This window comes from Agelaius phoeniceus, chromosome 6, assembly GCF_051311805.1.
Source record: "Agelaius phoeniceus isolate bAgePho1 chromosome 6, bAgePho1.hap1, whole genome shotgun sequence".
NCBI lineage: Eukaryota > Metazoa > Chordata > Aves > Passeriformes > Icteridae > Agelaius > Agelaius phoeniceus.
This window is the reverse complement of record NC_135270.1, coordinates 62,508,182-62,536,141: the sequence shown is the minus strand read 5'-3', so window position 1 is coordinate 62,536,141 and position 27,960 is coordinate 62,508,182. Positions and strand designations below refer to the sequence as shown.

The 27,960-nt window shown below is 42.1% G+C and overlaps 1 protein-coding gene across 1 annotated transcript in view; it reads right to left on the bottom strand.

Annotated features, from left to right (window-relative positions):
- Positions 1 to 27,960, bottom strand: part of SOS2 (SOS Ras/Rho guanine nucleotide exchange factor 2) — a 51,956-nt gene that overhangs the window by 11,775 nt on the left and 12,221 nt on the right. The window contains exons 2-13 of the mRNA XM_054635592.2: positions 26,257 to 26,382; positions 23,284 to 23,415; positions 21,220 to 21,384; positions 20,315 to 20,518; positions 18,190 to 18,333; positions 12,501 to 12,611; positions 11,169 to 11,267; positions 7,063 to 7,190; positions 5,354 to 6,009; positions 3,679 to 3,760; positions 2,579 to 2,701; positions 112 to 215 (exon numbers count right to left, since the gene is read on the bottom strand). Of these exons, the coding sequence (XP_054491567.1) occupies positions 112 to 215; positions 2,579 to 2,701; positions 3,679 to 3,760; positions 5,354 to 6,009; positions 7,063 to 7,190; positions 11,169 to 11,267; positions 12,501 to 12,611; positions 18,190 to 18,333; positions 20,315 to 20,518; positions 21,220 to 21,384; positions 23,284 to 23,415; positions 26,257 to 26,382 (2,074 nt within the window). The remainder of the gene's footprint in view (positions 1 to 111; positions 216 to 2,578; positions 2,702 to 3,678; positions 3,761 to 5,353; positions 6,010 to 7,062; positions 7,191 to 11,168; positions 11,268 to 12,500; positions 12,612 to 18,189; positions 18,334 to 20,314; positions 20,519 to 21,219; positions 21,385 to 23,283; positions 23,416 to 26,256; positions 26,383 to 27,960) is intronic.

The window sequence follows — 27,960 nt, the reverse complement described above, 5'->3', positions numbered from 1 at the left end:
CATTCAAATTACTCATGTGTGTAAAGGTATTCTCAGGCCCAAAATCCACCAGGATCAGCCTGGGAAGTTGTACCAAAAGGTGGGAAGGGAACAGGACCCCCCTTACTGCACCTCTGACACTGGCAATGAAGGTCTCCAGCCTCTCCAGCAGCTCCAGATCCCTCTCAAAATCATAAAAATGGTGCTCGACCCAGTGCCGGAAAACATTCAATATTCTGAGGAAAGAGGAAAAAATATTAACTCTCTTTTAAAGGACTTCCATGGCTTATCCCATAAAAATGAACCACAATCCTACAAAACTCAAGTTCCAGATTCATGTACTTGGTGACTCTCAAAATACACATGGACAAAGGAGCAGAGCGAAGACTGAGCTTGGCAGGGGTTTAAAACCTAAAAACTATTTATGCTAAAACTATTCCTTAAAACCTATTTTATAGGTTCTAAAGAATAGTTTTAGCATAAATATAGCTTGGTGCTATTTTAAAATCTAATATAAAAAATGCCAGTGTTGAGATGGTTTCAGATATGAGGAAGAGACTTAGCAAAATCAGATGAAATTGAGATTTCTAATTTTCCTTGTAATTTCCTTTTTTTCTTCGTGTGTTTTTTTTTAAATGAAAAGTTAATTAGGATCTCCCACTTGTTAAGAAGCAAATTTGTCATTCTTTCTTTCCTACACATAAATTTCAGCTTCAAAGTTGTTGTTACTGCCCTGCTTACACAATTTTTAATGACCCAAAGGGCCTGATTAGATCCAGTACATCCTTTAAGGATAACACTGAACTTCCTCTTGATTTTTCTCTATTCTTTCTTACACAAAGCATTAATAAATCAGTCTCTAAAAGTGAACTCCAGCTGCTTTTCAGCCTTTTGCACTCAGGATAAATCAGAATAAAAAACTGGTTTGTCTCTTCTTCAGGTAAACAAGCTGAGCTCACACCTTCAACACTTTGATTTATCCAGGTGCAATTTATCACCTGAGCAAAAATCAGCCCTACATTGAGGACAAATGAAGGACACACAGAAAATTCCTTAACTCTCCTCTTCCCAGTGTGCAAGGTAACAAATAAGGTTTATTCCATAAAAGAATTGCTGCCCAAACAGATCATTCAGGCTGGAAATCAATGCCACATTCCAAGAGTTTTAATCCAAGTTTCATGTAACAGGATCTTATCTAATCCATCTCTGCCCTTGAGATCCCGTGGTGAAAACTCTGGGAAAGGCAGAGAGTGCCTGGATCTGCTGACTGCACTTCCAGCTCAGCTCCTCCTCCTTCCCATGCCCTCCTATTTGTGTCCAAGCCCTTTCATGCCTGGCCACTGCATTTTCTACAAGATGGAGAGTGCAGGGAAGCAGGGAAGGAATAAACACCTTCATTTCTCCCCCTTCTTCCCAAACTGCAGTCTCTGAAGCAGAGGTCAATGTTTTGAAAGCACTGGAATGCACTAAGTGCTGAGTTTATCCACCAACAGCTCAAAGCCACTCATTTGCAGCTGTAAGACAGCTTCAAGCTGATGGAAATACACAGTAAGGACCAGAAACAACTCCCAGAAAACAGCAGAAGCAGGGAGAGCACGAGCTGAGAGGCAGCTCTGCCAGGAACTGATAACTGTGGAGACTTGTGGTGCTGCTGAACCCCCAGGAGCTGATAAAGTGGGAACACCAAGGGCCTGATAAGCTGCCCAAGGCCAGCAGCATGCAGGAGGACCAAGGTTACAGTGAGGTTGTGTGACTTGGATCACGTTCAAGAAGGTGGTGGCAGCTCTGTGTGGAGGAAAACTACAGGGTTACCCACAGATTTATCTTTTAAATATTTTATATATATATATATATGCACACAGGTTTCTGATAAAAATGGGACCCCTGAGTGACTTTCTGAACACCTTAGAGGTACTGGCATGTCAATGTGACCCTTTGAGTCAACTGCTGTTGTTTCAACAGGAATGTGTGTGTTAGCAGAGTAACTGAGGGCTCTCTGTGTGGGTAATTAATGGTAATAATTACTATTAGTAAAATTAATGTGCCATTAATAGGAACATCTTGATGTTACTCATCAGAGGAATGACTAAAAGTTGCTCAAGCAAACACTGCTTGTGATCTGTGTCTCCTCCTGTCTCGATCCCCAATCAGGGCAACAATTACTCTCATTCATGCTAGAAATGCTTAATTGTTCCCCAAATTAGCTTGGTCAGCAAGACCTTGAAGATTCCCTGCCGCCCACTGCAACGTGCAGCACAGACAAGAGCCTCCCTGTCTGTGAGCAAACACATCCACGGGGCTGGGAAAGGGTCTGAAACACCAGCAGGGCTGGAAAACTGGGAACAGAGGAATTATCTTCCCAGGGCTGGGAACAAGGAATGCTTTGAGAGCGTGGCCAGCCCTGCTCTGAGCTCCACATCCCTCAGCCACAGGCGCCGTGGGTGGGGATCCCAGCTGGGCCAGCTCCAGCTCCAGCAGCCGCTGGGATAATCAGGACAGGATTTGGGATAGGATGCTGGCAGACATGGCTGAAGTGTCCAGCAGAGACTGGAGTCTGCAGGAGCTGAGGGCAGGCAGGGGCACACACACACACACACACCTGAGCTGCACGGGCTGCACGTACTCCTTGCGGAAGCGTTTCAGGTCGGCGCTGATGGGCTGCTCCCCCTTCTCGATGGCCAGCCTGTCTGCCTCCGTGGGCTCAGGCTCAGGGATCTCAAACCTGGGGAAAAACACCACACAGGGATGGCAAGCAGGATAAAACACAACCCCTCTGTGCACAAGCTGCAGATTAGAGAAATGTTATTTCTGTAAACTCAGCGTGGGGAGCAGCAGGTGCTGCTCTGCCAGCCGGTTTGCCCGGAATTCCCTAACCCCAGCTCCACACCCTGCTAATTCTCTGCCTCTCTGCTCATCACACCATGTCTAGACTGGGATAGAAGGTTTTTAAGGACCTGCTGGCATGATTAAGGGAAGATTAGATGAGAGCTAAAGAGCAGCTTTACCACACTGCATTAAAATGCTGTTTACCTTAATTCTGTGCCTTCAAACAAACTGCCTGGAACATTTCTGTCCTTATTTCCATCGTGCACTCAACTCTCTCATGAGCAAATTCAGCAGCTCACAACATCACCACCCACAGCCCAGGCACACCAGGTGCTCCAGCTCTTGCCTCACTCAGGTAACTCATTTAAACTGGGAAAAGGAAGTTTGCACTGAAAACCTGGATGATTGTTTGAAAGTTCCTGGTTTATAAACTTCACTAGAACACTGAAATTTGACACTGGCATCCTGAGCAGGAAAGGAGCACTTGGAATCTCTGATTTTTGTGGGTCCCCTCCAACTCGGGATGTTCTGTGATTGCAAATATACAAAACTCATCAAGAACTGGAGTGACAGGACAAGGCTTCAAACTGCCAGAGAGGAGGCTTAGATGTGATTTGAAGAATAAATTCCTGGCTGTGAAGGTAGGAAGGCCCTGGAACAGAATTCCCAGAGAAGCTGTGGCTGCTCCATCCCTGGAAGTGTCCAAGGCCAGGCTGGACAGGGCTTGGAGCAGCCTGGGACAGTGGAAGTGTCCCTGCCCAGGGCAGGGGGTGGCACTGGATGGATTTTAAGGTCCTTTCTCAAACCATTCTGGGATTTTATTCTGTGATTCCAAGCCTTTTCCATCCTTCAGAAAGGAGGATCACTGCTCACCTTTCTATCAGCAAACTCAGCAGCTCCTGGGGCTTGCAAAAGGAGCGGTAGGTGGTCAGGAAAGTCCGGACAAAATTAGGATCTGTAAGGATTGAGTAAGAAAATGACAGCAGTGGGTTTTTATCCAGTTGCAAAGGATCAGAAATAAAAGACAAAGACAAAGTTTAACGTGTAGAGAAGACACTGGGGTTGTGAGGCAAACACTGTATTTGAAAAACACCAGGAATGACAGGGTTTGGGAAATTTTCACTCAGTTCTTCGGTGCATTTCCCTGAAAAATACTGAACTGCACATCCAATATTCTCTTAAAACCTCTGTCTCAGCCTGCCCTGAGAAATAACTCTCCCTGACCAGCTGAGCTATTGGGGAAATTTAACAAAAATTGCACATCAGTCCCAAGAGCTTCCCCTTGCACCCCAAAACTGAGAGCAAACATTTTTCTCAGCATCAGCACTTCATGGAACTCCTCAAGCTTTCACTTCTGGGCCTTTCAGACACTGAGAGGCTGAAAAATGCTGATGGTGATTGGCATCCACTCCAACCCAGATACTTCACAGAGTGCAGGCTGAATGTAATAAAGATAAAAAATACAGTAAATATAATAAATATAACCTCCAACCCAGATACTTCACAGAGTGCAGGCTGAATGTAATAAAGATAAAAAATACAGTAAATATAATAAATATAACCTCCAACCCAGATACTTCACAGAGTGGCAGGTTGAATGTAATAAATATAAATACACCAAAATAAAAAATAAAATAAAAATTAAAAAAAAATATATAATAAATATAACCTTCAACTCAGATACTTCACAGAGTGGCAGGCCAAATGTAATAAATATCAATAATACAGCAAACTAAAACTAAAAAAAAAAAAAGTTAAAAAAATTAAATAAATATAATCTTCAACTCAGATACTTCACAAAGTGGCGGGCTGAATGTAATAAATATAAAAAATACAGCAAAAGAAACCCAAAAAACCAAAAAAAACCAAAACCACACCTTCAACTCAGATACTTCACAGAGTGGTGGTCTGAATGTAATAAATATAAAAAATACAGCAAAATAAAAAAATAAATAAAATAAATTTAAAAAAAAAAGTTAAAAAATGAAATAAATATAACGTTCAACGCAGATACTTCACAGAGTGGCAGGCTGAATGTAATAAATATAAAAAATACAGTAAATATAATAAATATAATCTCCAACCCAGATACTTCACAGAGTGGTGGTCTGAATGTAATAAATATAAGAAATACAGCAAAATAAAATAAAATAAAATAAAATAAAATAAATTAAAAAATAAAAAAATATAATAAATATAACCTCCAACCCAGATACTTCACAGAGTGGCGGGCTGAATGTAATAAATATAAAAAATACATCTAAAAAGAAAAAGAAAAATATAAATAACCTTCAACTCTTTTCTTCCTTCACAGAGCCTCAGCCTGTAACAACTCCATTGAAACATGGCCGTATGAAACATGGAAACATTTTGGTGTTTTTTTTTGGGGGATGAAAGGTTTGCATACGCAGAATTTTCTCACAGCTTTGCCTGCAAAGTCAGGTGATTTAATAACATATCTTTACTCCCTGCAGATCTTACTTTACATTTCATTACAAGCAGAAAGAACCCTAAAGATGAAAGGATTCAAACCCACAGCTGAGGATACCTGCATACATATGGTAGGTCAGCCTCTCGATGAGCTTCACCACCGTGCCCCCTTTGATGATGGGAATTCCATTCCTGCTCTGCAGGCTGTCCTCAAACACGATGTTCTCCTCAGAGTCCTCCACCACGAAGCGATAGACGCTGGGGCTGGGCAGCCTCAGGGGCTGCTCGTTCTCCTCCTGCAGCAGCACCGAGTCCAGCATCCTGTCCAGGGTGCTGCGGTACTGCAGCGAGATCAGCGCCGCCATCCACGTGCTCTTCTCCTCGGCCGACCTGGCGGCGAACAGCACGCTGCTGTCGTCCTTGGACACCAGCTCGAAGGCGTGCCTGTACTCTGCAGTGTCCTCCTTGTCCACCACCTGCATCTTCCTCATGACAATCTTCTCCTTCAGCCTGTACTCGGCGCTGCTGTAGCCGGGCAGGCGCGACTGCCCGTGGTTGGCTTTGCAGCTGATCAGCAGCCCGTCGAAGAGGAAGATGTGGCGCTCGTGTTTGGCCCCGATTTTTGTCAGCCCCCCTTCCATGATGAACTCGTTGCAGCACTGCCCGATGTCTTTGCCCTCCCAGCCATCGATGTTTTTCTGGATTTCGTTCATTTTTTTGATGGCCAAGTGTTTGCTCCTGATCTGCCGGTGATAGAAGCGACAGACCGGCTCCCTGTGAGGAGGAACAGAAAATGTCACACCGGGGACGTTCCAGACTTGCCATCCCAAAAGTCTAAAATAATTAACAGAATTCATTGCTGAAATCTGGATTGTTTTGCCCTCAAAATGCCCAAATCAAGTTCCAAATAAGCCACATGCACTGCTTTGGCTGGGCAGGAGTAGAATATTGTCCTGGGTTGTAAGATGTGGTTTTGGGGTGTGTATTCTATTTCCCATCTGTTAGAAGTAGGGCAGTTCTCTGCTGTTCATGGGGCAGTTTTTCCTTTCTCTCCCCCACAGCCAATCCTCCCTCCAGGAGATCTCTGCTGTCCATGGCCACTGAGTGTCCCTGCAGGGCTGATCCAATCCCAGCATCCCATGGGGAGATGCTGCATTGCCCAGGGCAGGAGCCAAGCATTCCTACCTGGATCCAATCTGAGCTTTGGGACAGCCCAGCAGCCTTTGCCCAGTGCATTGCCAGAGGAGCAGCTTCTGCTGCCCTGCATGGCCAGAGGGAGCCCAGGCCCATCTGCAGCAGCCCTGGAGCTGCAGAGGAAAACTCCCCCCTTGTGCAGGATCCCTGCTCCAGCAGAGCCACAGCTGGCACTGCAGGAGGGCTGAGCCCCCATGGGATGGGGCTGTGCCACCCCCTGACACACAGGGGACAGGTCCATTTCTGATTCTGTCACTGTTGTTTTGTATTACTGCATTTTTTATTTTTATTTTTATTTTCTTCCCTAATAAAAAACTGCTATTCCTACTCCCATATCTTTACCTGAAACCCCCTTAATTTGAAAATGATAATAATTCATAGAGAAGGAGTTTACATTTCCCATTTCAGGAGAGACTCCTGCCTTCCTTAACAGACACCTGTCCTTTCAAACCAAGACAAATATTCACATTATTCTTACAAATGGATAAAGTTTTGCCTGCTGCTCCATCCACAAAGAAAACTGGCAACAACACGTGCCTTGAAAAGGAAATATCAGCATTTTCCAGCAGGAGGAGGGGATTTATGTGCCTCCCTGGCAGCTGTGGGCAGGCAGGGAGGCTCTGGGGTGCTTACCCGGGCCGGCGGCGCGGGGAGTGCTTGCTGTAAATGCGCTCCATGCTGCACTGCAGGTTCAGCAGGGCAGTGATGGCCTGCTTCAGGCACTCCCTGTCCTCTTCATCCTCACTGCACTCCTGCAATTGCTGCACACAACAAACATTGAGTTTCTTTCAGATCTGCCTCATTTCCAGCAGGGTAAGAACACTGAAAGAAGCACTCGGTGAAATTTCGGTGATTTCAAGTCAGTGACTTTTTACAGAGCCCCAACCAAAAGTAGATGTGCATGAAATTAAATATATTTGTCAGAGGTTCAGGAAAAATCAGTGGACATTCATCAAGTTTAGAAACCTTTGCCCTTTAATTTACCCATCCTTTACCCTTTAATGCTAATTGTCAGGTGTTATTTTGCCTGTTTCAAACTGGTTAAATTCAAGAGTTTCAAAGTTTGAAATAGCCAAGGGTTCAGAGCTGGTTTATGGAACTCTTGTCTATCTTCTTTCCATGAGTTCCATCTCAACAATCCAAATTTAAGCCAAGAAGGAGCAAGATTCTCTTTGCTTCTTATCATCCTGAATTCTGCCACCTTCAGCGAACTCAAGGATTTTGCACAGAGCAAACAGTAAAAGAAAGAAAGTCTGAAATTCAAGATTTGCTACTACAGAAAAATGTAAAGACAGTGAGAACAAATGTATTGCCTTTGTATAAAGGCTAAATCCATCTCCTCCACCCAGCAGAAACTTCCTGCATTAGGGAATTCCACAGATTTTCATATCATCTCCATCCACCTGGTAGCAACATGCTTTGAGCAAAACCTGAAAGTTCCTCTTTGGTTCTTTAAGGTGGTGCCTAAAAAACTTGAAAAAATCTGAAAAAATAAAGGATTTTTCTTTTAAAACCTTTTCACATCCAAGATCATCTGAACTTCCCATGGCAGGGGCTGGAATGAGATGGGTTTTAAGGTCTCTTCCAGTCTGGGATTCCGTGAATTTTTTAAAGGAAAATTCAAGCCAATAAATTGGTGGGCATAATTATGACAACTTGCCATGCAGTTTGGGATAAACTCTGTTTTACCTTCAGACTTGAAGAGAAATCTTCCTTACACTCACTGGCATGGCAGAATCCTTCTTTTCCTTTCCCCACTACATTCCCTCAGCTGGGATCCCTCAGTTTATTCTAAAACTAATTCAGAGAACAGGATTTGACCACTCCTGTGTTGTTTAAATCACTGAATTTTTAGTTTTCCATGCCCAAACAACTCCATATTCAAGAAAGGAAGAGTTTTGTGGCTCAGAATTTCTGGGAAGCTGAGGAACAGTACAGGGAAGGGAAAAACCAGATGTCTACCTCTGGAAATTCTATTTTTCCTTGCTGCCAGCCATGGAAATGCAAAGAGCATGGGAAAGGTGTGAAATGCAGAATCCTGAAGGTGGGAGAAGCAATTGAGGGATAATTTCAGATGTTGCTGGATGAGTCAGGAGCAGCAATCAGGGATAATCCTGTGCCTGTGGAAGGAAGGATCCATCCAGCACTTTGAGCCCTTTGCTCAGGCAAAGAGGAGGCTCTGATGCAGATCCTGAAGGTTTTTCCACCAAGGAGGAAAAGTTCTATGGTTTGAAAGAATTTTCAGGCATTTCACATTTTATTTTTATTCATTTCAGTTTAGCTGTTTTGCAAAAAAAGCAAATATTGAGGCCTGTGTTTGTGGAAATCATTATTTTATTCACCTGCCAATTCAGAAGGGGTTTTGGTAACTTTCTCAAGGAGTAAAAGTCTCAATCTGAGCTTCTCTCCCTAGTGAAACTGTGAAAATATGGGTGTTTTGTTGTTTTTTTGCTTTCATTTTGGTCTTCTTCAGCCTTAATTCCCAGAGGCAAATGCAAGGGCAACAGAGAAACAATACCACCAGTTTTTAATGTTATATATTGTATTAATATAACATATAATATAATGTTATGTAATTAATATAACAGATAATAATATAATATAATACATATAATTGTAATATTATGTATTACTATATTTATAATAATTATATATTCATTAATATTTATAATAATATTTATAATTATTACAGTAATATATTGTAATTGTTGAATAAATTATGGGGATAAATACTATTTTTATCCCCAAAACCACTCTGATTTCTAAAAATCCCTTTTGTAAATTCAGGATTTTTTCAAAGTACAACATAAAATGCAAATTTGAAACTTGTAACTAATGGGAACACAACAAAATACTCTGGGTTGACCATTTCTCCAGGGTGGTATTTCAGATTTCTGTCCCGTGCTCACAAGGTTGTGAGACAGCCAAATATCAGATTCTACTCAGAAATCTCATACACTGTGGATAAAGGTCAAATGTAAATGTTTGCACTGCTAAAATTATCATCTTTCATGCTGTATGATCCTTTAAAAGAAATAAAAACACGACAAAATTATTTTGCCAGGCTGTATTTATCAAAAATAGGAGAAAAACTCTGCTCTAAAGGGCACCCATGGCAATGTTTCCCTAAAAAGGGGAAAAACACAAGATATTTTACACTTGTAAAACCAGCTCCAGGTTCAGAATCCCCCAGAGCTGTGGCACACGTGATTTCATCCTGAAATTTCATCCTTAAATTTCCTCCTGATGCACTTTCCCAGCTCTCAGACACAATGGGGCATTAATCAGCCTCACCTTCAGCACCAGGCAGGTCCCTGCCCCAGTTCTGGCTTTACAACCTGGAAGATTTCCAGGATTTCCAGAGAATTATCCCACACAGGTGGATGATCATGGAAAAGGAAGTTCCATTATTTTGAAATAGACTCTTCTGAAGAAGGAATTTTCCCTGATATCCAATTTAAACCTCCCCTGGCAGAGCTTGACCCTCCTGTCCCCCACCCTCCTGTCAGGAAGTTGCAGAAAATTGAGATTGTGTGAGGTTTTTTTAGTTTTTCTGAACTGTTTTCTAAACTATCACTAGAAATGCTTTATAGTTGAAAATGTACTGAAATCACACATATTTAGGTGTACTGGAAGCTGTCCCAGCCCATGGTAGGGGTTGGAACCAAATGGTTTTTAAGGTCCCTTCCAACCCAAACCATTGTGGAATTTCAACTTTTCTGCAAAATGTTGGCAATCCATTCACTGGGGACAGGTAAAAAAATATCATCCCTTGTTTTTACTTATTTAAATCAGGATATGCAAAAAATCACAGCAGAAATGAGGAAAGCTAGAGTGAAATGAAGTAGAAATAAAAAAAAAAAAAAAGGAGTTTGTGCTAAATATTGATGACAGACCTGGTATTAACACAACTTCTAGAAATATTCAGGTTGGATTATAGATAAATTCTGTTTTCCTCCTTCATACAAGTAAATCCTTTAAAACACAAAGGAAATCCCTGTAACTCACCTGTGCAGCATCAGATTTTACACTGAGAACCTCCCAGAGTAATTTCTGCTGCTGTTTCCAAATGTCAGCTATAGCCACAGGCTGTTTCACCCATTTAATTGAAGTTCATCCCTGTTAGTTAATAATTCATTTACCCTCAAAGCATTACAAACTTTCCCCCCACAATGGGGCAAACAGAACCTTTTTTACATTATCCTCAGCTAATTCCAGTTCGGAATCAGGAGAAGTGGTTGAATATTAAGAATGGATTATTCTGAAATAATAAAAATAAACAGAGCTGCAGCTGGAGTGTGACCTGAGACTGAGAATTCTGACTGAATCCTGCCTAGCTTCTGAATGGACAAAAAATTCAGAACTCAGAGAAAGAAGAAATTAGATTTGTGTATTCAATTTTTAGATCTAAATTTTTAAAATTTTAAATTAAAATTTAAATTAAATTAAACTTTAATGAAATTAAAATTTAAATTATTTTAAATTTTTTTCAACTATATTAGAACTCAAGTTCAATAAAGATTTGTTTAATAAAATGTAGTTTAAATGTTCATATGAGAGCAACAGATGCTGTTAAAGATTTTTTTAATATGTTTTTTACTTTTCAGAAACTAAGGAACAGCGTCAAATAATTTTAATTTTCTGAGGGATTAAGTAGAATATAACCAGCTATTTAAAAGCTCAGATTCTCTACATTAATAACTCTTTTCAGTCAGAAATGAGAGCGTGGCTCCAATTACCTGCAGCAACTCAAAGTAGTGCAAGCAGTGATAGACTGGGATCAGCATGAGGCGAGGCAGGACATACTGGACAGCCTCCTTAAATCCTTCAGCTGTGGACTGCAAAGGAACAGAACCAGCATTATTTACACTGAAATATTCACAATATTCACTGTGCTCCCCTTCTGTTCAATATATTGCACATAATGGGAGCCCCCACAGATACATGGAGGCCTCACTGGGTACTGAAGAAATCAGTATCACTCTCAGAAACTGAGAATCACAGGTTTATCACTTCAAAAAGGATAAATATTTTCCATTCCCAGGAGTTACTAAGGCAGTAATTCAGGCTGTAAGATGAGATTTTTCCAACCAGTGGTGAAATTTCTGCCCCTTCCATCTGAGGAGAAACTGAATTACCTCAGGGACAGAAAGGAGGCCAGATTCACCACCTGACTTAAATATCAATTGAATCTGGAATCTGGAATTCCAGCTTTGAGCTTTAAATTTGGGGGGGGCAGGGAGCAAAGAGCCTTCCTTAATATTGAAGAAATACTGAATAGGAATTTCCTTCATATTGAAGGAATATTGAATTTAATATTGAGGACTATTGGAGAGTGAGATGATCCAGCTCAGCAAGGAGCTGCAGAGGAAACACCCCCTGAGGAAAGGCTCAGAGGGATCTCATCCTGCAGAGATGCCCCAGTACCCCTAAACTGGGCTTAACTGGGTTTAACTGGGAGCACCAGTGCCCCATCACTTGCTCAGCAGCTTCTCTAAGGGCATTTCTGAAAACCAAGCCAGCCTGAGCAGCATTTTTAATAATTTTGATATTTATTAAAATATTTTCTGATATTTTTAATTAATAAATCTGCTACACTAGGAATGAAAAGGCAAAAAGAAGCAATAAACCAATAAAAGAATTACAGATTATCCTGCTGGCCAGCAATGACTAAGGAATTACTGCAGAATTATTCCAGAAAAAGAACCAGTCACAGCCTCAGGGCGGGATATGCACAGAAGAAAATGAAAAGAAAATGGTGTTTGTGTGCTTGTGGTTGGCTTTAAAATGTAAAATAAAAGTGGCAGTGTGAGAATTCACCCTCTGTTCTCATACAGGGTGTGAGGAGAAAAACACCTGCAAAACACCCATGGATGGGTCAGAGCTGTGCCCCCTTTTTACAGCAAGAGGTAAAGTCAAAATATCCCAAAGTCAAAATATCCCCAAAATATCCCAAGGAAGGGAAGGACCTTGAGGATTTCTTCCTTAGTTGAAGCAAAGAATTACTGACAGAATTCCAACCTTTGAAATGTGAGAATTAGAGCCATTCAGTATTTCTCATGTGCACCCACCTGGAAGTGGAGAGCCACAGCAGGTTTGGCCATTAAGTTGTTAAAATGCTCATGAAATTGTGGAGAGAGAATATCCTGGGACAAGGTTTCATATGGATCAAAGGCTTGCTCCTAAATAAAAACAGAATTGCACACAGAGGTGAAGGATCCAAACTATTTCTGTCCCAGCTGCTACAATAATTTCCTTGAATAAGCTGATGGAACTTTTCAAGAAAATATTGATTTTGCAAAATAAATATTGAATAAACCACAATCTTATTTCACTTCCAGCTTTTCAATGCCCACAGTTTTCATGGAATTCCTCAACCTCCCCATCTTTATGGCCAACACAAAGGTTGTTGTACTGAAGCAGTGGGAACCAAGAGAAGTTTTTGCTTTTCACATGGAATGGCAATTTTACTTCCCCTCTGTCCATAAGGATGGACAATGTGCAAACCTGGGACACTTTTCCAGTGAAAATGTCTCACCTGGGACAGAGCAACCAGTCCCAGGGGAAAGTCCTCAAGTGCCATCAAGGGTTTGGATGCAAAAATTATGGTTTGGAGTAGGCAGCTCCACAGGATCAGCTAGAGCAGGATGGGAGGGAAGGAAACCTGGAGGCACAGGGATCACTTCTGCTTGCAGGGATCATTTCTGGCTGCAGGAATCCCACAGGAATCATTCCTGGTTCTACAGGAATCCCTGCAGGAATCATTTCTGGTTGTAGGAATCATTTCTGGTTGCAGGGATCCCTGCAGGAATCATTTCTGATTACAGGAATCATTTCTGCCTGTATAGGGATCCCACAGGAATCATTTCTGACTGTACAGGAATCCCTGCAGGAATCATTTCTGACTGTACAGGGATCCCACAGGAATCATTTCTGGTTGCAGGGATCCCTGCAGGAATCATTTCTGGTTGTAGGAATCATTTCTGGTTGCCAGAATCCCTGCAGGAGTCACTTCTGGTTGCAGGGATCATTTCTGGTTTCAGGAATCCCACAGGAATCATTCCTGGTTGTACAGGAATCCCTGCAGGAATCATTTCTGGCTGCACAGGGATCCCACAGGAATCATTTCTGATTGCAGGAATCCCACAGAAATAATTTCTGACTGTACAGAAATCCCTGCAGGAATCACTTCTGGCTGCACAGGGATCCCACAGGAATAATTTCTGGCTGTACAAGAATAATTTCTGGTTGTAGAAATCTCTGCAGGAATAATTTCTGGCTGCAGGAATCCCACAGGAATAATTTCTGGCTGCTCAGGAATAATTTCTAGTTGTAGGAATCATTTCTGGCTGCAGGGATCATGTCTGGCTGCAGGGATCATTTCTGGTTGTAGGAATCCCTGCAGGGATCATTTCTGGCTGCAGGGATCATTTCTGGTTGTAGGAATCCCTGCAGGGATCATTTCTGGCTGCAGGGATCATTTCTGGTTGTAGGAATCCCTGCAGGGATCATTTCTGGCTGCAGGGATCATTTCTGGTTGCAGGAATCCCTGCAGGGATCATTCCTGGTTGCAGGGATCATTTTTGGTTGTAGGAATCCCTACAGGGATCATGTCTGGCTGCAGGGATCCCTGCAGGGATCATTTCTGGTTGTAGGAATCCCTGCAGGGATCATTTCTGGTTGTAGGAATCCCTGCAGGGATCATTTCTGGCTGCAGGGATCATTTCTGGCTGCAGGAATCCCTGCAGGAATCATTTCTAGTTGGAGGAATCATTTCTGGTTGCAGGGATCATTTCTGGGTGCACAGGAATCATTTCTGGTTGTAAGAATCCCTGCAGGAATCATTCCTGGTTGCAGGGATCATTTCTGGTTGCAGGAATCCCTGCAGGGATCATTTCTGGTTGCAGGGATCATTTCTGGTTGCAGGGATCATGTCTGGCTGCAGGGATCCCTGCAGGGATCATTTCTGGTTGTAGGAATCCCTGCAGGGATCATTTCTGGCTGCAGGGATCATTTCTGGCTGCAGGGATCATTCCTGGCTGCAGGGATCATTCCTGGCTGCAGGGATCATTTCTGGCTGCAGGGATCATTCCTGGCTGCAGGGATCCCTGCAGGGATCATTCCTGGTTGCAAGGACCATGTCTGGCTGCAGGGATCATTTCTGGCTGCAGGGATCATGTCTGGTTGCAGGGATCATTCCTGGTTGCAGGGATCATTTCTGGTTGCAGGAATCCCTGCAGGGATCATTCCTGGCTGCAGGGATCATTCCTGGTTGCAGGGATCATGCCTGGCTCCCAGCTGGGCTGTGCCAGGACCTGTCAGGCTGATCCCAATCCCTGCAGGGACTGATTCACTCCTGAGTCACTGCTGGGCTCAGCACATCCCTCTTTTCACCCCAGTGCTTGCCAGGCTCTGGATTTGGGAATGCCCCCCACAAAAGGCTTGTTTGAACATTGGTGAAGTCTCAAGTCACATGGAATCCACAGTGCAAACCCACTGCAGGAGCCAGGCCAGCATTCCCTGACTCTGTGTTCTCTTCTGCAATTATTTTCTATTTTTACTGCATTTACAAGTGCTTTTAGTTTCTTCCACTTAGACTTCAATCAGTGTTTTAATGTTTTGGATTTGTTTTATGAACATGAGATTAAAATGAACTGCATTAGGGATCTTCCTAAAAAGAGATTAATTATTTAAAAAAGGTTTTATGCTTGCAATGCTGCAAAAGTGGCTGAAATATGGAATTCTGGAATATTGAAAGGGATGGCTTTTGGCTGAAGGAGGGCAGGGATAGATGGGATTTTGGGAATTCTTCCCTGGGATGGTGGGGAGGCCCTGGGCAGGAATGCCCAGAGCAGCTGTGGCTGCCCCTGGATCCCTGGCAGTGCCCAAGGCCAGGTTGGACACTGGGGTACCCTGGGACAGTGGGAGGTGTCCCTGCCCATCCAGGGGTGGCACTGGGTGGGATTGAAGGTCCCTTCCAACCCAAACCATGCTGGGATTCTGTGGAAGCACCACCCTGATGTCCCTGTAAATGATCTCAGTGCAGGATGTGGCCCTGGAGTGGGGTTTGCCCATTTCACCCCTTGCTGTGGGCACTGCTTCCCACCTTTATTCCTTTGTGGATACTTAAAACTCCTCTCATGGAAACACAAACACCAGAAAATAAATTTACAACCTACTGACAATCCCCTTGTTTCATCAGCTGCCCTGTGAAGATCCCTTCAGAAACCCTCTGCCTGTTCTCAACCATCCATCTCCACTTCTGGGTGTCAGCTTCTGAATTTCCTCCACAGCAGCAAGAAATATTTGCTTTTCCCCATACACAAAATCAATGTTTTCTTTTCCCCATACACAAAATCAATGTTTTATTTCCCCCACACTTCCTTATCTCAAAACCACGACAATATTTATGTTTTTAAACCTTCCAGGGAGCTGATGCAGAAAAAAAACAGACAAAGCAGGAAGATTCCAGCTTGCAAGGGTTGTTTGGTTTTAATTATCCTTCCCAAGAAGTTGAAGGACCTTTTCAATGGAAACACTGCATGAACAATGCTGGCAGGGAGATAAGCAGAGCAAATAAACACTTCACTCTCCTATGTCTCTTTAATGACTCCTTTTGCAAACACTGACACAAAGATGATCTCACCCTGTGACATGATCAGATCAGCAGCTCCCTCATTGAGCAGGTCTTGCCCCATATTAACTGAATTCATAAATTCAAATATATTACCTTCATAAAAAGCATGGAAAAATAATCTGGATTTCATTTCCTCTTCAAGTTTTTCAGTGAATGAAAAATCAGATGAGATTTTCACTCACTGAAAAGGATTTGTTTCCATTAAAGCATTGGATGACTCAGAGCAGCTTTTGCAATAAAATCAGATTTTTTTTTCCAGGATAATGCTGCACTATTTCAAATTTAAGGAGTTTTTTATAGTCTCAGTATCATAACTGCTTTAATCCATTGATCAAACACTTCTCCTTATCATTATAAAGCAATTATGCTTCAATAACTGCTAAGATTTGGTCAACTGGACTTTCCTACATCAGTGATTTATTGAAGCAATGCCAAGAAAACTTTATCTTTATGGTCTACTCCTAAATGAGTGGCACCTGTGCCCAAAAATCACTATTTTTTATAGCCATAAAAATGTAATCATTCTCCAGGTGGTGCTGGGGTGCTCACGCAATCCTCAGATCTTAAAAATGGAAGATGTATAAAAGTAAAATTAAAAGTTAATATAATAAAAAGTTTAATTAATATAATTATATAAATAGATAAAATATCTAAAATATATAAATTATATATAAATAGAAATAAAAACTTTAATTTTTAAAATAAACATCATCATTTTAGGATAAACCCAAAAATTTGCCATTCACCACATGGTTCACCTGATACATCTTCTGTCAGCTCAGAACAATTAATTTCCTCTCTAATAGCTGTTTATATGATTGCTCTCACATTTTAGAGCCAAAACCTGGGATTAATACACATCCCAAAGAAAAGCAGATTCCATTTAATTCACATCCAAGGACAGCAAAACTTCCAGCCCTACCCAACACCCAGGAGTTTTCCCCCAGACAATTAAAACTGTGTGGTTTATTCTAGGCTGAACTGTCCTCCTGCCTCTCAGATGCTCCTTTTTCCCTGTGCACCTCCCTGCTAATTCCAGAGTCATTCTGCACCTCTTTTCAGGAATTCTGACTAAACTGAGCTCCAGCCCTCTTCAGCTTTGTCACTCCCTTCTGTACTTCAGAATAGAAATATTTAAGGATAATATGAAATAAAATATATTTAAAATACAGTAAATGTATTATATGGTAATATATCTTTAATTAAGAATGGTAATATTAATAGTTATTAAAATATATAATATAATATGATATGATATGATATGATATGATATAATATAATATAATATAACATAACATTATACTGTATTGTCATATTATGTTATATTATATATTATTATATTATATGTTATGATTATATTATATATTAAAATATATTAAAGTAAGATAATATTTAAGAATATTTAATAGAATAATTTTAATATGGAGTATTTGAGAATTTTAAAAAATTTCCTTCCAGTATTTCAGTGCCCATTCAAAACAAACTGAGAAAATAATGAATAACCCTCCAGCAGGAGCCACACCCCATCCCAGTGCAGTGTTTTTCCCTATTTCTGTCCTTAATACCCACCTTAGAGCTCAGTGGGTATCAACTTTTGCTACAATCCTGAGCCATAAATCGCTGCTTCCTGGAGCCCCTGAAGATATTTCCCATTCCAGATGGGAATTTGGAATGAAATCCCATGGTTTTGCTGGGGAGGCATTTAGGGGAGTGATGCAAAGTTCCCAAAGGGAACTGAAGAAAAGCTTGTTCTGGAGGTGGCAAAGTGACTGAAATTTTGCTTTTGTTTCTTTACATTGTCAGTGGGAAAGAAAAGTTTGTGGGGGAGGAAAAGGGTTCTGAAGGGTTTGTTCTGATTTTTACTACTCTTTCTTTTAGTTGCTGTTAATAAAGTTTTTCTTTAGACCCTTTTAAGGTTTTGAGCTTTGCCTTTCTCCCAATCCTCCCTCCCAGCAGGAAATGGGTGCTGGGGATTGGGCAGCACTGAACCCTCCACACTCCAGGAAATCTCAAAATTGGCCAAATCTCAAACTGCTGAACCAAAACCACTACACCCAATCTGAGTGATTTAATAAAAACAAACATAAAAAACCCCCCTAAACCAACCAAATGAAAGACCAAACCTCTGCCAGGTCCTCAAAGCAGCTGCCAGCCAGAGGGTGAGGGCTGCTTTCATCTGTCATTTCCACAGTGTCCTCAATCAGGCCCAAAAGCTTCACTGTCAGCTCGTGGATGTCTGAAATGTTGCTGAATATCACATCAATGTCCTGCAAACACAAAACAGGGCTGAGTCCTGCCTGGGATGATTTACCTGCAGCATGTAAATATTGGAGTGGGTTTTGTCTGAACCAGGAGGTAAATGGAGAGGTGTTGAGTCTTAACTTCTTTTTTTGCCAGGGTTGGGATTAAATACATGAGATGGAATTTCTTGTTGGGACTCAGATGTTTATCAGTTCTTATCTCTGTCACAGCCTCACAAACCCTGAGTTCTGCAGCACTTCACTCCAACAAACTAAAAATGGCGCCCATCTCTCTCTCTACAAGGCCTTTTAAGGATAAAATGTCCAATTAAGAAATGACACCTCCATTATTTTCACTTTTAACCCAATAACCAACCACCCGTGCCCACAATGGGGACTTTTTTGTCCAATTACACAAAACCACCCAAACCCATGGAGAAGAAGGTGGAGAAGAAGGAGCAGCCTCACCCTAAAACCTCCATCTTGCTTATATCTATTATTATATTTTAAACCCCAAACTCTGAGTTTCCCCCCTGTGATATCACACACTTCTATCCAAACCCCACACCCACAATCCCAGTTCTGTCATTCCATTCTGGAAGCTTCTCCATGGCCTCAGGTCAGTGCAGTGTTCTCCTGGGGGTCAGAGCCTGGCAGCACAGAAATCTGAAATTCTCAGCAATTCCCAGGGTTCTACCAGAGAGGAGCCAACAGAAAGCAGGAAAAGTGAAGCTCTGTGGTGTTCCCAGCCCTCCAGGCTTCCCTGAGCACATCCAGCCTTGCCCAATTTCCAGAGCATCCTTCCCAGGAGCTGCTGGAAAGGCATTCCTGGCCCCTCCTGCTCCCTCTGCTCCTCCTTGTCCCACCAAACACAGCAGGAAGGAGGTGATTTACAGGAGGAATTCACAGCAGCTCCAAGCTCAGAAGGAGGTGATTTACAGGAGGAATTTACAGCATCTCCAAGCTCAGAAGGAGGTGATTTACAGGAGGAATTCACAGCAGCTCCAAGCTCAGATCCTCCAAACCAGAGGTGCAGCTAAAGCAGCTCCTGGGCTGGCAATGGAGCAGGAATTGGCAGCTTCCTTCCCAAATTCTAATTGTGGATTTTCAATTCCCCACACTCAATGAGGGAGCTCCTTCCCCAATTCAGTGTCTTGGATTCCTCCTCTGAATTCCCTGCTCAGAAATTTCTGTGCCCCAGCCTCCCACTGACCTCCAGGCAGTGCCCAGAGTGTGCCCACCCTCTTGTGGGAACATGAAATCCTGAAATTTCCCATTCCCAAAAGAATATTCCTCAGCTCCAAAACATGGCTCCCTTCTGCTCCCATCATCTTCACTGGAATTCCACCCTCACATCTGCACAATTCCATCAGCTCCTAAGGACTTTTGCACAATTCCATCAGCTCCTAAGGACTTCCACCCCCAGCTGGGATGGGGATGGCTCCTGCTGCCTCTTCTGAACCTGCTGGTACCACCTGCAAATGCCAGCTCAGGTCCTGCTGGCCTGTCCCCTTCTCCCTGCCCACAGGAAGGACTCACCAATCCCTCCTTACTCCTCCTGAGAACAGAATTTGCCACAAGGACAATTTCAATCAAATCTTTCAATCCTTTCTCAAGCTGAGGTTCCCTTCAGAGTTAAGAGAATCCACAGCCAAGGGCTGCTTTAATTGGAATTTCTCCAGATAAAGGGGAGCCTGTAAATGTCAGTTCAAGCATTCACTGCACATGCAGGTAGATGACTTAATTTTTGTCTTAAGCAGAAGTGAACCTATTACCTAAATGACCAAAATATTCCAGCTGCTGCTGGGTCTGACAGGGAATTGTGTCCATTAAACTCCATTGCCATTAATGGCAATTCCCCCATTGGATTTCACACCCAGACAACTCTCACTATTCACTGACAGCCAATAAATCAAATTTGATGTCACCTCCAGCACAGTAAATGCAAAATGGGTAAGTTCTGGCTGCTAATGGAGCAATCAGCACTGCTGGTCAATGAAGGACTCACATGAGGTGTGAAGAGTCTCCTGTTGGACAGAAAAGCTTCCCGAAATACTTTGATGATGAGGTTGAGCTCCCTCAGGTACTGCCTCTCTTCTGCAATCTCATTTCTCACCAGGTCGTAGTAGTTGAGCTCTCCAGAAGAAGAGGGCTCATCCTCACACAGAGAAACCAGCCCAATCTCATCCTGATCAAACATATCCATCAAAACCTGCCAAAGAAATCCAGAAATTACACCCAGCCAGGCTTCACACGTGGCTCCAGCTCAGCTATTTCAATGTGTTCAGAGAAATCCTTGGAGTTTTTAATACAATCCTTGCTGTGTTCACTTTCACAAGGGAGTAATATTTCAACTTTGGCAGCAGGAGGCTGCAGCAGTTGCCAAAGCCATTTTCCCCCTTGGAAGTGAGCACGACCTAGAAAACAAGTTACAATTCATGCAGAATCAACTTGGAAAACAAGGAATCTTGCATAAGCCTTGGACAAAACCTCCTGCTGAAGATAAAAGCGAACAAAAATGTTTCTCATTTTAATGGGCATGAAAACTAAAGGTCTTTTCTGTGTTAGGAAGGAGAGCTGCCATGACAAAGTGACATCAGGAGGGTGTGACAGCAGAGCAATGAAGGACAACATCATTTTCTGGCCTTACACTGCTTGTAAAGGCTCCTGCTGTTCCAAAATTGATGCAGGCTCAACTTAAATTTCTGCTGTGACAGATCTGCCATGAACAAGGAGAGAAGCTTTGCCTTTGAGTTAAATTTTTGCTGTGACAGGTTTGGCATGAACAAGGAGAGAAGCTCTGCCTTTGAGTAAAAGCAGGCTCTCCCTCTGGTTCTCCCTTGAACACACCTTCCAGATCAAATAAAATGGAACAAATCACCTCTAAATACTGTTTTAATCCCAAGCCCTTACCTTATCAGCACACATTGATACTTTAATGTCCTGCTGGGAGATCTCAAAGTGTCGGATATTGAAAACATAATTTCCAGCCAGCTTTAAAATGTCAGCTGAGATGTATTCCAAGACAGCCACAATATAGAGAGAGACATGGTAATCCACCTTGTAGCCCAGGACCTCCTGCAAAGTGAAAACAAGAGAAAACAAATGGAATTTATTCCAGAAATTCATCTAGAATGACAATAAACACATTGAATTCTCTACTGAAATGGATTTTGGCTGTGGTGATAATTTACAGTAATGGAACACCCAGGGCTGAGACATCAACTGGAAATTGGAACATCAGCCTGGAAGGAGATGCTTGTAAATACTTGTGTTATTTTGCAGTGTTTTAAGAGAGGAAAAGCTACAGAACTTGAAATAATCCCTCCTCTAAAAATGACAGTCCTGAAAACAGAATTCATTTAAGGAAGAGACTTCAGTGGAATTACTCCTGAACTTAAATTTCCATCTCTGCCTTGCAGGACTCTGACCCCAGTGTGGACTCTTGGGAACAGAGTAGGTTTCACTTTCAAGGAATCATGGAATGGTTTGGGTGGGAAGGGACCTTAAAGATCATCTCCACCCCCTGCCACAGCAACTGAGCACTCAGCACTGCATAAAATAATGGAACATGAATAATGGAAGTCTGAAGAGACAAAAGCCAGGATGAATGTAGCACATGATCCCTGGGAAGGTGCTCCATGGCCTGCACAGCCTGCACCCTGCAGCCTTTCACCTGCCAGTGAATGCAGCTGACTCTGTGCATTTGAATAAGGCAGGCTTGTTCTCATGATGTGTTGGTGCATCCTCTAAAAATCACATTCTGGGCCTGTTTTCACACTTCTGAACCACATTTCACCAAGGAGCACCAGTGGTGTTTAGGAAGATCTTATTTAATGCTGTTTCCTCTCTTGATATCCCTCCCCCTCTCATTAACCCTCAGGAACTGAGATGTTGTGTATGTGAACACGGCAAGGAGAGCTGAAAAAGTGCTTTAATTTCTGCTTATGCTCCAACAGAGTTTTCTCAACAGCTGGAAACACCTCTGCAGATCTCTTGATCTTAAACCTGAGGCAGCAGTGACATTCAGCAGTGGCTGAAAGGACACTGACACATCTTGGTTGACAGTACACAAGGAACAGGATCTGCTGGTCCCTCTTCTTCTATTTTGGCTTCTGCAGCATTTTGAAACAAATAAAGGCATCAGAGCAGCCCTGCTGAAGTGGGGAAGGTATCTGAGTTTTGTTTATGTTAAAAACTAACTAATCCTATTTCAAAGTAGAGTAATGGATTAACACACTGGTGTACTGATGATGAATTTAAGGATTTACTTTCACTACACACTATAATAAATTCAGCTTTGTGGTGGGTGATTCTTTACTCCCTCTGCCAAGAAGAGAAACTTTTTAATTTCATTCAAATTAAAGAAATCCATGAAAGTGTCGGGCCACGACATAAAGCAGAGCCTACAAGCAGTCTCAGTTGGCAACACTTTATTATTGAACATGGCTGACTTTTATACACTTTCCAATTGTTTATGCTTCTTCTATCTTTACTATTGGCTACAATAAATCAACATAATCTATTAGTAAGAAGTTATAGTGACTTAACTAACTTTCTAAAAATGCTTCATCCAGCTGCAAAGTTCTTTTATCTTTCTTCTCTCAGTCTCTTTAGTTACAACTTTAAAGAGAGCTCTTTATCAGCTTCTTCTTCCTTCTCAGCTTCTTCTGCTCCTTTAGCTGACAGGCCTGCTGTTAACCCCTTCCACAAGCAGCCCTGCTGAAGTAGGGAAGGTATCTGAGTTTTGTTTATGTTAAAAACTAACTAATCCTATTTCAAAGTAGAGTAATGGATTAACACACTTGATGTGTATTGATGATGAATTTAAGGATTTACTTTCTCTACACACTATAATAAATTCAGCTTTGTGGTGATTCTTTACTCCCTCTGCCAAGAAGAGAAACTTTTAAATTTCATTCAAATTAAAGAAATCCACGGAAGGTCATGCTGGGGGGCAGGAAAGGTGGGAGGTACCTTCAGTAAGGGATGGATTTTGTCCACAGGGAGCAGGAGGGGGTTCCTTCTTTTCCGTTTCTCGATGGCCGACTGAGCATCAGCGATGGCCCACTTGTCTATGGGGTGGGGAAACGTCTTCTGAACCCGCTCCTGCCAACACACACAGCTCTGAGCCCAGCCACAGCCACCAGGGAGGTTTAAAGACAACAGCACAGCAAATTACTTCCCCTCCAGGACAGGCAATTATCCTCCTCCTCAGTGTTTGCAACACGTTCTCCTAATTGCTCTCTCCTTACCCAACCTGGCTTCTCTCTTTCAGCAATCCTGAACAAGCTTCTTTCCCTGAGCACCAAGAATCCTTCAAATCTCTTCAAATCTGTGATCTTTTCAAGAGCAGCAGGGAGGTTTCAGTCTCCACTTCAGTAGAAGATGTTCCTGCCATGGATGGTGTTTAAGATCCCTTCCAACCCAGACTATTCTGTGAGCCAGGATCCCAGAATACAAACACCACCAGGAAGTACTGAATGGTTTACAGCCTCCAAAAAACCCCAAATTGATATTGTTCCTACTTGAGAAAAGAGTGCAACTTGCCCTACACCGGATCAAATTTACAGCAGGAATGAAAAGCTGAAGGAAGAGCTGGCAAAAAATGGTGAAATATTTGTGTCCCTTTGATGGAAAGACTTTTGCACATATCCCAAGCCCTCACAGAGAAGCAGATTTTCTTAGAGGCTGCTTTTAAACCTTTGCAGAGGCCATTTAATGCCCAGTTTTCTGACCAGCTCCCAGGCTGTCACAGGGTGACATTCCCACCTGGAGAGCAGCCCCCAAATGACCCTTCCTTGGGATCCTACCAGGACATGCTCCCAAAAATGCAGCTAGGGTGGCATTCAGCCATTCTGCAGTTTAGAATCATGGGAGTTCCAGACTGGTTTGGGTTGGAAGGGACTAAAATCCCATCCAGGGACACCTCCCACTGTGCCAGGAATTCCATCCCAGCCAGGAATTCCTTCCCAACATCCAACCTAACACAAACCTCCTGTGCTCCAACACTGCTTCCCTCGGTTCCTTAGGAACAATCTGAAGGGCTGCTTCTATTTATAAAACATTCTTAATTCGAGATTTTTAGACATTGATCTGGCAAATACTTAAGGACAACATCTTGGACAAACAGCTCCAGGCTGTTATGTAAATATCTGAGGATAAACTTCAGAGATCACAGCTCCCATGTTTTCCCTTTACAGCTAAACACAGCTAAGAAGCAGATCCAATCCCAAGAGCTCTTAAGGAACTAAGCTCTTAAGGAACTATTAAATTTTGCTTTTAATTTAGTGATATAATAATCTTCATGCATCAGTATTAAAAATCCCCATGAATTAATAATTAATGTTGAATAAAGGGCATCTAATAAAAATCTAAAACCCTTTGGGCAATTATTGGGCCAATACATACATACATACATAGATATATATTTAAAAATATAAAAGAATTCTTTATAAAATATATGTAATTAACATAAAGATATACATATCATACATATATATTCAAATATACAATTATATACATTTAACTATATATAAAATTTTCTTTCATTTCCATGACACACATACATAATTTATATTAATACATATAATAATTGTAATACACATAGAATTTTTTATATATATATATATGTAATTCTTTTAATTTCCATGTAGAGAATCCCATACAAAGACATCATTTTGGATGAGGCTGAAAAATCCTGGACCTACAGATTGATGTCAAATTAATGCTCCACAAAGCTCTATTGGGGCACAGCCACATGGAAGCATTTTCTCCCTCCAGACTCCATGAAACCCTCATTTTGGAATGATGGCACAAAAGCTGACAGCTGCAATAATACAAGGGCCTCAGTGAGCCCAGTAAAGTCCCAGGAACATCCAACTCTACTCCCTCAGCTGCACAACCCAGGCATGACAACAGTAACCTTTCATTGAAATATTTAAATCTTTTTCTTGCATATTGATATCAAAAAAGTAGGAAACATTCTTAAATCCATGGTGCATTCGACAGCAGGAAATCCTTGGAAGCATTTTGCATTTATAGGCGGAATTCACAGCAGCTCCAAGCTCAGATCCTCCAAACCACAGGTGCAGCTAAAGCAGCTCCTGGGCTGGCAATGGAGCAGGAATTGGCAGCTTCCTTCCCAAATTCTAATTGTGGATTTTCAATTCCCCACACTCAATGAGGAAAAATTCCCACAATTTCCATCCTGAAGCACTGGGCAAATAATGACTTTCCAGTTAAATTTGCTTTTATAATCTAAATAGAATCAGAGAATCCCAGAGCAGTTTGGGTTGGAAGGGACATTAAAGCTCATCCAGTTCCAATCCCTGCCATGGGCCACCCTCCACTATCCCAGGCTGCTCCAAACCCATCCAGCCTGGCCTTGGGCACTGCCAGGGATCCAGGGACAGCCACAAAGTCAAGTCAGGAAGCTCTGGGTGTCACTGGAACATTTTCTGAAAAATCCCTTCCCCAGGATTTCTCTCCTGGGAAGCTGAGAAGCCTCAGAGAAGAATGAAAACAAGAATTATCTGATGGCTTCTCCTGTGTTTGCTGCTTTGCAATGTGGTTTGGACACTGTTTACCAACTGGTCATTGTTTGATTGGTTTCATGTGAATTGTTTTTACTTAATGGCCAATCACAGCCAGCTGTGTTGGGACTCCAGAAGAGAGAGTCAGGAGTTTTCATTATAGTTCTTGTTAAGCCTTCTGTCTGTATCCTTTCTCTATTCTTTAGAAGAGTTTAGTAGAGCATTCTTTAATGCAATATAATATCATAAAATAATAAATTAGCCTTCTAAGAACATGGAGTCAGATTCATCATTTCCTCCTTCATCCTGGGCTTGCACCCTGCAAATTCAACACTCTGGGCTTGCAGCCTGCATTGCCCAAAATATCCCCAATAATTTCAGCAATTCCAGAGGCCAAGCTGAGCCCCAGTCCTACCTCCACGTCCTGCACAGTGCGTGGCTGAGCAATGCACAGTTTGTTCAGCAGCTGCAGGATCAGCTCCTCAATGTAGTACAGGGAATCCTCCTTTGCTGACAGGTTGGGGTGAACCTGCTGCTGCACCTGCCCAAAGCAAGTCAGAGAATCAGTGTCACCAGCACATTGTCTGAAAAATCCACTTTGCACAGGGTTCTTCTCCTGGGAAGCTGAGAAGCCTCAGAGAAAAAAGAAAACAATATTATCTCATTTGCTTCTCCTGTGTTTGCTGCTTTGGAATGTGGTTGGACATTGTTTACCCACAGGTATCATTGTTTGACTGGTTTCATGTGAATTGTTTTAACTTAATGACCAATCATGGTCAGGCTGTGTTAGGACTCTGGAAGGAGTCAGGAGTTTTCATTATAATTTTTTGTAGCCTTCTGTCTGTATCCTTTTTCTATTCTTTAGTATAGTTTTAATATAGTAATATAATATAATATAATATGTATATTATAATATATTATAATATTATAATATAGTCTTATATTATGTATAATAATATATATTATTATAATATATTCTTATATTATATATTATATATTCTTATATAATATTATAAGTATGTAATATAATATATAATATAATGTAATGTAACATAATATGTAATATGATGTAATGTAATATAATACCATATACCATATATCATACAATAATAAATTAGCCTTCTAAGACCATGGAGTCAGATTCATCATTTCCTCCTTTGTCCTGAGGACCCAGCAAATACCACAAATTAGGATTTTTTTCATGGAAAGCTGGGCCTAAAAACGAATCCCAGCAAAAGCAGGATAGCTGTGGATTGCAGTGCTGCAAATTCACACACTTTTCATATTTCTCCCGAGTTTTCCTCTGGAGTTAAGGTGGTCACTCCTATTCCTGCCAGGCTGGTGCCTCTGTGCAATTCCAAGCTCTGTGTTTCCCCATGCTGGTGGGGAGGAGTGTCAAGGCAAGGCAGGTTTCTGCCAGCCCTGCAGTGAAACCACCCCTGTGGGTACCTGTGGGTTACTCATGGCCTGGCTGAGTAACTGCACTGAGGTTACCCACCCTAAAAACCTGATGAATAAAGGAATGATGGAGTCACTGCCTGCAGCAGCTCACCCTGAACACAGAGCAGCCCAGACCCACCAGGGAAGAGCAAGGAAAAGCTGCTTCCCACCTCTCTCCAAGGCAAGGCAGGATAATTCCTTTCATCTCAACTCATGGAGATGAATCCCAGCTTTGGTTTCCCAGGCTAAACCAGATCAGAACACCCAAACCAGGCAACCTCAGCATGTGCAGGTGGAGGAAGGGCTACAATGAACTCATCCTGGGCCAGCAGAGCTATTTTGCTACTAAAAATCCCCTCAGACAATCCCCCCCATCCCACCTTAAAAAGGAAAAAACAAAAAGCACTCAGGGGTTGGTCTCCATACTCAATTTTCCCTGGCAGCCTCTCAGTCAGGAAAGTGCTCACTAGATCTCAAACTATGGCCAAAAGACTTGTGAGGAAGACAATCCAGGGGAATTCCCTCCTCTCCCCATACAAATCCCATGTAAATCACCTCCAAAAGCTCCTGTGACAGCCTCACCTTGGTATGCACAGGACAAACGGGGTGGGCAGGACAGAAACATCTTTGGGCTGAATTCTGATGCTCTGAAATAAAGGCACAGCCCCTTCCAAAGCCT